The sequence below is a fragment of the Apteryx rowi genome, unplaced genomic scaffold (genome assembly GCF_003343035.1).
Source record: "Apteryx rowi isolate R43461 unplaced genomic scaffold, aptRow1 scaffold_9, whole genome shotgun sequence".
In the NCBI taxonomy this organism is placed as follows: Eukaryota; Metazoa; Chordata; class Aves; order Apterygiformes; family Apterygidae; genus Apteryx; species Apteryx rowi.
In genome coordinates this window covers 492,787-502,254 of record NW_020451204.1, presented here as the reverse complement: position 1 = coordinate 502,254, position 9,468 = coordinate 492,787, and the positions used below count along the sequence as shown (strand labels likewise).

The 9,468-nt window shown below is 62.4% G+C and overlaps 1 protein-coding gene across 1 annotated transcript in view; it reads left to right on the top strand.

Moving 5' to 3' along the window:
* The window catches only part of LOC112978048 (putative cation exchanger C521.04c), a 7,137-nt gene extending 969 nt beyond the window's left edge, over positions 1 to 6,168 (top strand). The window contains exons 2-20 of the mRNA XM_026091107.1: positions 5 to 339; positions 436 to 551; positions 797 to 905; positions 1,190 to 1,306; positions 1,467 to 1,579; positions 1,648 to 1,713; positions 1,833 to 2,021; positions 2,126 to 2,228; positions 2,357 to 2,498; positions 2,571 to 2,754; positions 2,868 to 2,967; positions 3,054 to 3,172; positions 3,262 to 3,299; positions 3,560 to 3,672; positions 3,764 to 3,912; positions 4,088 to 4,182; positions 4,674 to 4,752; positions 5,013 to 5,121; positions 5,546 to 6,168. Coding sequence (XP_025946892.1) covers positions 5 to 339; positions 436 to 551; positions 797 to 905; positions 1,190 to 1,306; positions 1,467 to 1,579; positions 1,648 to 1,713; positions 1,833 to 2,021; positions 2,126 to 2,228; positions 2,357 to 2,498; positions 2,571 to 2,754; positions 2,868 to 2,967; positions 3,054 to 3,172; positions 3,262 to 3,299; positions 3,560 to 3,672; positions 3,764 to 3,912; positions 4,088 to 4,182; positions 4,674 to 4,752; positions 5,013 to 5,121; positions 5,546 to 5,619 — 2,350 coding nt within the window. The 3' untranslated portion in view covers positions 5,620 to 6,168. The remainder of the gene's footprint in view (positions 1 to 4; positions 340 to 435; positions 552 to 796; positions 906 to 1,189; positions 1,307 to 1,466; positions 1,580 to 1,647; positions 1,714 to 1,832; positions 2,022 to 2,125; positions 2,229 to 2,356; positions 2,499 to 2,570; positions 2,755 to 2,867; positions 2,968 to 3,053; positions 3,173 to 3,261; positions 3,300 to 3,559; positions 3,673 to 3,763; positions 3,913 to 4,087; positions 4,183 to 4,673; positions 4,753 to 5,012; positions 5,122 to 5,545) is intronic.
* The last annotated feature ends 3,300 nt before the right edge of the window (positions 6,169 to 9,468 follow it).

Here is a 9,468-nt window from a genome sequence, read left to right as displayed (position 1 = left end):
GCAGCGGCTGCCGGAGCGTGCGAGCCGTGGGGGGGGGGGAATCCTGCTCCCGGGGCCGGTGCTTGTCCCCCGCCACCCCCAGCATCCCTGCAGGCCGGGGAGCCGAGGAGGCTCCGGGGCGAACGCACGGCGGCTCGGTGGCCCCCGGGGGGGGCCGTCGGGCCGCTGCCTCTCTCGCAGACCCCCCCAAGGACCTGGAGGCGGGGGGCGAGGGGCCGCGGCGGGGCTCGCTCTGCGACCGCCGCTGCGCCGCCATCAACAACGCCCAGGGCGACCTGGGCGACCTGCCCTCGGGTTCCCACCACCACCACGGCATCTTCGCTCCCCGCATCCTGCCCGGTAGGTCGGTCCCGAAAGCCCAGCAGCGCCGGGCAGGGGGATCGTCCCCGTCCCCCCCCGCCCCCKGTCTAGCACCCGCTCGCCTCTCGCCCGCAGTCGTCGCCTGCCAGCAGCACTCGGAGGAGGTAGCGGTGTGCGAGAGCTGCCTGGTGAAAACCACCCTGACGGCCGAGAACGTGGTGGAGGCCAACAAGCTCTCCAATAACTACAAGGTAGGTCCTCCCCGTCCCCCCTTCCTGCGGCTCGGGTGGGTTTTTTTGGGTGGCGGGGGGAGCATCTCCATCCCAGGCTGCTGTTGGAGACATCAGCATGGGGATGGATGGAGATGCGCAGAGAGGAGACCCAAGAGGTGGCCTTGCCCTGGGTTGTCCCCTCCGGGGAGCCACCACGGTCTGGCCACCGGCCCCGCATGACTGATAATTGATTGCACGCGACTCAACCCTTCCCCTCTCTCCAGTTCGGCTTCAAGAAGTGGAAGAGCCACGTGACTGCCCGGCCTTGGGAGGACCGCTCGGAGATCGTGAAGGAGCTCTACTCCGACCTGAACGTCATCAAGGGCCCCGGAGGTGGGGGACCACTTGGGGCCATGGGGACCAGGCTGAGCCATGAAGCTCCGGGCAGCCGTGGAGGCTCGCGGGTCGGGCAGGCTCAGGAAGATGGTGGCTCCTGGCTCTGCCAGCAGCAAAGCCTGGGGATGCTCAGTTAAATCCCATGGCTGCTGGTGGGACGTGGCCACTTCTTCCTCCGCCAAGCCCACGGGCAAGCGGTGTTGACCCCCTGAGCACGTTTTTGGGGAGAAAAGGGCTGGTGGAGCAACGGGTGGCCAAGCGGAGCCCRTCCCTCCCCGCAGGCTCCACGGTGACGTGCGGCAACGTGCTCTACCTGCTGCTCTTCGGCTGGTGGCTGGCGCTCCTCTACCTCCTGGTGGCCGCCGTGATGTTCCTCACCGTCGTCGGGGCTCCCTACGGTGAGTCCTCCCGGCTCCCCGCTAAATCCTCGCCTCCGGGATCGGCCCGGAGCGGGTCTCCGGGCTTGGCAGCACCCCGGGGCTGAGCTGGTGCAACGTGGGGGGCGTTGGGCTCCTGCCCCACGTCCCTGCCCCACGTCCGACGCCGCTCTCGCCGCAGGACGGCTCTGCTGGGACCTGGCCGGCTACTTCCTCTGGCCCTTCGGCAAAGTGATCCAGCGGGTGGAGGTAACGGCGAGCCCCCGGGAGCCGGGTCCCCGCGGGGGCACGCGGGTGGCCCTGACGTCCTCGCTCTCCACCAGGGTCCCCTGCGGCCCCCCGCGGAGGCCAGCGGCGCCCAGGAGACCTCGGCCCTGCTCGGTGGCCCGGCACCCAGCCGCTGGCGCCCCGCGGACCCCGGCTTCCGGGTGAGCACCCGGCGCGGAAAGGGTGGATGGATCCCAGGGTGGGGGTGTTMTTTTGGAGCTCAGCTGCTCCAAATKRGTTTTTTTCCACCCAAAATAACGTGCCGCCTCCCCCTTGGCAGCGCCGCGCYGCCGCCGCCGTGGCCTGGCTCTGCCTGGGCTACCCGGTGCTGGCGCTGGCCCACGGGCTCGTCTGCTTCGTCGCCTGGCTCCTCGTCTTCCTCATCCCCGTCGCCAAGATGAGCGCCCGCACGGCCCGCCGGGTGCTGCTGCTGCCCCCGGAGCAGGTGCACGTCCGGCGCCTGCGCATGGTGGGTGGCCTCCGGCGCGGTGGGGACGGCGTGGGGACCCTCCCGGTGGGCTGGGTTTGGGGGGGGGACGCCCGGAGCGGTGTCATCGACTCGTCCCCTTGCAGACGGAGGTGCCGCTGGAGGCGGAGGTGATCCTGTGCTGCTACCGCGCCGTGAACGCCTACTACTACAAGTACGCCGTGGATGGCATCAACGTCTTTGCCGTCAGTATCCTTTTTCTCCCCCTTTTTTTTTTGGGGGGGGTGGGGGGACACCAACGTGGCCACCTCCCCGAGGTGCTGCCCCCCCAAAGAAAGTTGCCCCCGCTTTGGACGCATCCTTGACGGCCGCTGCAGACCTGCTGCCGCTGGTGGTGGTGACGCTGGTGCTGGGCTACGTGGACGGGCGCAACCGGCTGACGAGCTCGCCCGTGAAGTTCGCCCTGGCCCTGCTCTCCATCATGCCCCTCTCCTACTACATCGGCATGGCCATCGCCAGGTGAGCGGGCCGCCCCCCGCGCCGGGGCCGCCCCACCGCCGCCCCCCGCTGACCCCCTTCCCGTCCCCGCAGCATCTCGGCGCAGAGCACCTTCGCGGTGGGGGCGGTGGTGAACGCCACCTTCGGCTCCATCACGGAGCTCACCTTCTACATCACGGCGCTCATCAAGGGCGCCCGCGAGGGCAACAAGTGCTACGAGGAGATCGTCAAGGCGGCGCTGACGGGCACCCTGGTGGGCTGCGTCCTCCTCGTCCCGGTGAGCCCGGCGGGGAAGGGGGMGCTCATGTCACGAAAGCCCCCGTTCTCTGGCACGAGTAGGGGAGAGGACCTCCTCGCCGGGGTCGTGCTGATGGCCCCGTTGCCTCCAAGGGCTTGTGCATGGTGATAGGAGGCATCCGGCACCAGGAGCAGAGGTTCAACAGCCGCTCGGCGGGCGTCAGCTCGGCCCTGCTCTTCCTCTCCGTGGGAGGTGAGCGCCCCAGGGGCGATGCCGGGGCGGCAGGAGGACGTCCCGCACCGCCGCCTCGCGCCCACCGCTGCCTCTCCCGCCGGCAGGCGTCTTCGCCCCGACGCTCTTCTCCAAGGTGTACGGGAAGCTGGTGTGCGGCGAGTGCCACAACGTCACCCAGAACCCGCTGGGCCACTACCTCTGCCAGAGCTGCCACTTCGACCTGGTGAGTCCCCCGAACCGCGGCGCTCCTGGTGGGCGCCCACCCCGGGGACACCCACGCGGGGATTTGGGTTGATGGACTCTCCGTTGCAGATGCAGAACAACGGCACGCTCTACTACAGCCACGTCCAGTGAGTGTCCCGCGGTGGCCCCGGTCCCCACGTCGGGGTGGATCATCTTGGGTTGGCTTGCGGCTCCTCAGGGTGCCGCCTGGTCCCTGGCAGGGTGTCCCCCAGCCTGGGGACGGCACCGCTGTGCCCACCTGGTCCCAAGGCTGGACCACGCTGTGTCCATCTCCCTCTGTCCTGGTGTCCCCAGCCCCACGGGGCGTGGGGGAGCCGCCGTGGCCTCCAAAGGGCTCTCGCGTGGGGCTGAGCGCCGTGTCCTGCAGGCCCCTGGTGTACACGGTGTCCCTGCTGCTCCCTGCTGCCTACCTCATCGGCCTCTTCTTCACCCTGAAAACTCACTCGCACATCTACGACATCCACATCAGCGACTGCCACAGTGAGTGCCGCCCCGGCTCCACTCGGCTCCCCTTCCCACCCCAGGAGGTCCATGCAGGGTTTCTGACCGCATCCCTGCTCCTTTCCCCTAGTGCCTGGCCACCACCACAGCGCCGTGGTCCACTGGTCTCGGTGGAGGGCACTCGTCATCCTCCTGCTGTCCACGCTCTGCATGTCGGCCTGCGCCGACCTGGCCACGGAGCACATCAGCCCCATCCTCACCAACTCCACCATCTCCCAGGTGAGCGTGGTGGGGCCGAGACCTGCCCTCCAGGGCCGGGAAGCCACCCTGGCCATGGGCGACCTTGCCCAATGGGGCCGGGATGCTGAGAGCTGATCCTTGGTGGGAGGAGATGCTCTGCACGTGGCCAGGATGTGGCCATACGCGCGCGCTGACACCTCTGCTTCCTTGGCAGTACTTCATCGGGGTCACCGTGCTGGCCATGGTGCCTGAGCTGCCCGAAATCGTCAACGGCATCCAGTTCGCTCTGCAGAACAACCTGAGCTTGAGGTGAGGCAGCCCAAACGGGTTGGCGCTCGACGCTGTCCTCCCCGGGACGGTCCCCATGCCCTGGCCTGGCCCCGGTGTGCAGCAACGGGGCTGAGTTTTCCCTTGCTTGGCTCCAGCCTGCAGCGCTGATGAGGTGGTGAGCCCTGTGGCCGTGGTACTTGGCCACGAGTGGACTTAAAATCACTGGAAAATGAGGCCAGAAGCAGGTTCTGCTCCTCTGGTTCTCAAAGGCAGCCTTGTCCTCGCCCCGAGCTGAGCTGTCCTAGCTGGACTGGCACTGCAGGTGGTACAAACTGCTGCTTAACCCAGCTGTGAAACAGCTGCAACACAGTGAAATCCAAGATGCTCCAGTGGGACAACGTCCCCCATCTCCTGCAAGGCGCCCCAAGGGCTGCCGGGGCTCTGATCTCGCCCCTGGGTGAGATCCTTGGTGCTCCTGCGGCCGGAGATTTAGCACTTGGTGTCTGTGACATCCCTCTGCTCCTCCCCAGCATCGAGATCGGGAACTGCATTGCTGTCCAGGTGTGCATGCTGCAGATACCCATCCTGGTGCTCTTCACCATCTTCTACGTAAGTGGTGCCCAGGAGAGTCGGGGGGGGGGGGGCACACCACACACGTGCTTGCCCAGGCACAGCAAGGACACAGCCACTGTCCCCGTCATCTCTGCCGCTGGCTCGGCACCCTCTGCCCAGCACAGCCACTTGCAGGGGGAAGTGGGGTCAGATATCTCCTCCCTTGGCTGATGCTGCTCCCATCCTGAGGGACATGTTGTGGGGGTGACATGCAAGTCTCTGGTCAGGCATAAATACAGCTCTTTTCTGCCTCACAGCCCACCAACTTCACATTGGTCTTCAGTGACCTGCACGTCTACGCCAGCATGTTCAGTGTGGTTCTCATGAACTACATCTTCATGGATGGCAAGTGTGACTACTTCCAAGGTAATGCCCAGGCAGGAGGCTGCTGTGGGGATGTACCCAGCTTCCCTGCAAGGATCGGGGGGGGAGCTCCTGGAGACAGCCCTGGGGTCACCCACTTGCTGTAGCTCCTGGCCTGTGGTGACTTTAGCCATTCCTGGGGTCTTGGTGACAATCTAGGTGGTGTTGGGTCAGGGCTGGAGCTGCCACCCTGCAACCAAATACAAGAGCAGGGCTTGGCTTGGGGTGGGAAAAGGGAGCAGCTCCCTAGGGGCAATCACTGCTATTCCTTTTTAAGAGAGGGTTTAAGTCCCTTTACCCGAGATTGGGCAGAAGAGCATGCGTTTCCTCAGGCACGCTAATCCAAACTGCGCCAGAAAGGCTTAAATGCAACCTTCCTTCCTGCTCCAGCAAACAACCCCCTTCCAAACTGGTCTTTCTGCCCTAGGCACTGTGCTGGTGATGGTCTACTTCATCCTCTTGGCTGTGTATTTCTTTGCACCTTCACCCAGTGGCTGCTGAGGCCTGGACTTGGCGTTCTCCAACCCTCCTGCTGGGTCAGCGCCTCGCAGGGCGCATCTCGTGTCTCAGGGACTTGGCTGGGCTGGCTCCAGTCTGGAAGCGTTGCTTGCGACGAGTCTGCTGCTGTCGTCTCCTCCAGCTCTTGCGGTGGGGTGCAACCGGAATGTCAGTGCTGGGAAAGGTGGTGGCAACGGGAGCACTCCCGAACCAAGAAGGAGCCTTAATGCCAGAGCACTTCACAGAGGTATTTCCAGCACACGTGTGTGGATGGAAGGAAAATGGTCCTTGGTGGAGGGTCTTGAAGGAGGTTGCCGTGTGGACTCAAGGACAGACCCTTCCCTGGGAAGTGTTGCACTGGAGAAGGTGCCTGAGAAGAGCCTCTTGCCCTTCYGAGCTGGGGGTGATCCCTGCTTCCCCAGGGCCTGAACCCAGGCCTGGAAGGGACTCTGGCCCACGGGATCACATAAGGCTTTTGGATGGTGCTTGAAACACACCAAATGTTTTCTTTCAGCTGTTTTGTCATTAAAGCAGTTTTGTACAAACTAGAAATAAGCTCACTTCTCCTTGTATGAGCCTCCGGTAGCCAGCTCCCGCTCTGTGCCTGCGCTGCCAGCCCCGCTGGTGGCTGAGGGTTGTGGCAGGACCACGCTAGGTAAGAAGCTCTCCAAACCCCTCAGGATGAAGCAGGGCTGGCTGCTCTGAGCCAGCGTGGGGCTCCTGGCTCCCAGTGAGGCTGGGGTGGGAGGCCTCTGGGTGCCCAGCAGCAAGGTTAGTGATGGTCTTGGTGGTGGGACAGCCACTTGGTGCCCACCAAGGCTGGCTCTTGCAGAGCACATGGTGGGCAGCAGTGGTGGCTTGGTCGGAGCAGCATCCCTGGGAGCAGAGCAGGGTGGTGGAGGATCCTGAAACCTGCAGTGCAGAAACAACTTGCTTCAGATGGGGAAAGGGTTGTGCCCAGTCTGGCCTCAGTCAAACCTTCAGGGGCCAAGAGACGGCCCTTCTTGCAGCAATGGGATGATGGGGGGTAGGGGGAAAGAGGCCCTGGGCTCTGCTGAGGTTGCAGCACTTCACTTCCACAATGAGGTGGAGATTTGGGGCAGTTTCCTGACTCCATGCCTCTCCAAGTGTCACCTGAGCTGAAGAAGCTACTGAAGGAGGAGGCCGCGCGACGGTGAGTTACTCAGCGGCGCATGCCCCAAGTGTGGCAGGGTCCTTGGCTTTGGAGCAGACATGGGACGTGTGTGCGGCAGGACCTGCTCTCTGCTCTGGTGGAGCAAGAGATTCCCCAGGCAGAAATTCGCCTGAGTGAAGAGCGTGGCTGGCACATGGGATCAGCATAGCTGCTCCTTGTGCCATGACCGTGCTTATCTCACCGGTGAGAGCTGTTATGGTGGAGACATGTCACCACCATACCAGTACCACAGTAAGCAGAGCCAATGGCAGGGTGGTGGGCTGGAGGGAAGGCCAGGCTGCAGGGGCAGCCGGAGTTGGGAAGCCGCTTGTCCTCCCTGCCTGGAGCTCGGAGGTGGGGTAGAGAGAGCAGCGATGCGTTGATTAGGTCTTCCTTTGGATGGGCAAGCTGTGCCTTGCGTGTGCTTTAGGTGTGGTTACACGTGCTATTACTGCGACTTTACGGTGACTTGGGCCCTCCATGCTTGGCCTTTTTGGTCTACTGGGGAGAGCTTGCTTTCTCCCTGTCTTGTCCTGATTGCAAACCTTCTCACACCAGGGGTTTTAATGCAGCAGGCAAACCTGAGCAGGTCTTAGGGGCAGAGAGCGTCTGCAGCAGCTTGGTGTTTGTTTGACTGCCATGAGTGACCACCCTCATCCTCCTGGAGGGAACACTGATGTTAAACATGTCCCCACAAGACTAGGCTAGCAGTGGACTAAGGCTATTGCTCCAAAGCAGCCTGTCTGTCCACACTGCACGTCTGCACGGGCCCTGGTTAAATGGGCACCCAGCAAGGGTGCCTGGCAAAGACGGGTGCGAGGAGATGCTGAAAGGAGAGKTGCCATGAACTAACGTGGGCGCTGGCCAGCTGGAAACTCATGGTCCTGCAGCACAGCAAAGGCTCGGAGCCACCCCGGCCCCAGCACTGCAGCTGGCGGCACCAAAAACGGCTCTGAGATACTTTCCTCTCCAGTACAGTTCAGGCTCGCTGGGTACGAAGTACAAAAGCTGTCGGTCTCCTCTTCCTCTGCTGAGGGCAGGCAGTGAAGGCAGCTCTGAACGTTGATACAAGGGCAGATGCCAGCAGACGGGGCAAGGTTAGAGAACAAAGCAGCTGCTTTGGATGGATTTATTGGTCAGAGCACTAAAAAACCCCCAAAGAACAACAAAAAAAGCAAAGAACACCGGACACACAAATACAGGCAAGTACAGCTCCTGGCCCCCTTCTCTCCCCAGCCTCTCCCCGCTCCGTGGGGACGTCCTTTKGTCACAAAAAGCAGGGAAGGCAACGACGCTCACGCGTTAACAACATGCCCATTGGATGCCAAAAGGACCCACAGGGACCAGAGAAACTGGACAAGACTTACAAACTAAAGTAAGGCAGGCAGTGAGCGGCAGCCAGGGTCCCTCTCCCACGGCTGGAGCGAGGGTATCGACTCACTCGTGAGTAAAGACGCTGTCTTAGCAAGTGTGTTGTTTTAAGGACTTTTTTTTCCTCCCTCCCTCAGTATAGCAGCATTATGGCCAATGCTGTTGTCTTTAATGCAGATGTTTGGGAACATTCCTGTGCAGGTATCAAGAGTTGGCTGATGGCAGCAAGATAGACTCAAGCGCCTTCAAGCGCTTGTCCCCACCGTGCAGCAGCCGCCCCAGGGCTCTGGGAGGGACTGACCCGTCCTGCAGGCAGGCTTAGAGGGAGGAAAGGGCCAGACACGTGCCCTGGCACCACACTGACACCCCACCACCCATCTTCTTCGCTTTGATCCTGCCATCACACAGCAGCAGTGTGGCAGCGTTTCGGTTTACRCAGCCCCTCGGAGGATGACCCGATAAGGCCACTGGAGCAAGGAAGACAGTCTTAAGGAAGCTGCTTGATCAGAGATCCGGTAGGAGATGGTTTTAATATTGCCTTCAGGAGAGGAAAGAGCTCATCGACTTTAAGGGGGGAAAGAAGAGAACCAGCACACGCACTGTCAAGCCACTCCAGTAAGAGGGGCCCAGCTAAACTGGAGGCCACAGGGTAAAGACGTGGTGGAGACATTCAGCCTCTGCAAGGGGAGACAAGCACCACCGAGTTAAGGCGAGAAGAGGGAGCTGGGGAGAAGGTCACTCAGCCCAACGTGGCCCCAGCTTTCTCAAGAGCTTTCCGCAGAAGAGGTCAATGCAAGCACACCTTCTCCCTACCAGGGGGAGGACAGCAGGTGACAGAAGCGCAAAGGAGCCACGCTCCCTGCTTACATGCTTCCAAAGGCCACCTCTGCCCATAGTGTCACTGGGGCCAGGAGCACTGCCCGGGGTCGGCTCCCTGTGCCATCTCCATGCTGCGCTCTCACCCGTGCCTAGCGGTGCGCTGCAGGAACAGCGAGGTGCTGCAGCGAGCACAGTTCACACCAGTAGCCAGAGAAGCTAGGAGAAAGCTAAAAACGCAATGATCAACCTTCCAGGGGCAACAACTTTCTGCCCCACAGSCTCTTAGATGGAAGCCAGCACAAACATGGAGATGTTTGAAGCCATAAATATGTCCTGGGCCTGGGTATCGAGCGCCACAGCGTAGTCACCGTCCGCTAGCTTTGCCCTGCAGGCTGCAGGTCCTGCAGAAGTACAACGAAAGGGGAAGGATGCAACACAAAGCTACGAGCAGCAGCCGCCGGTTTCTGAGGTCCCAAGGCACCGGAGGA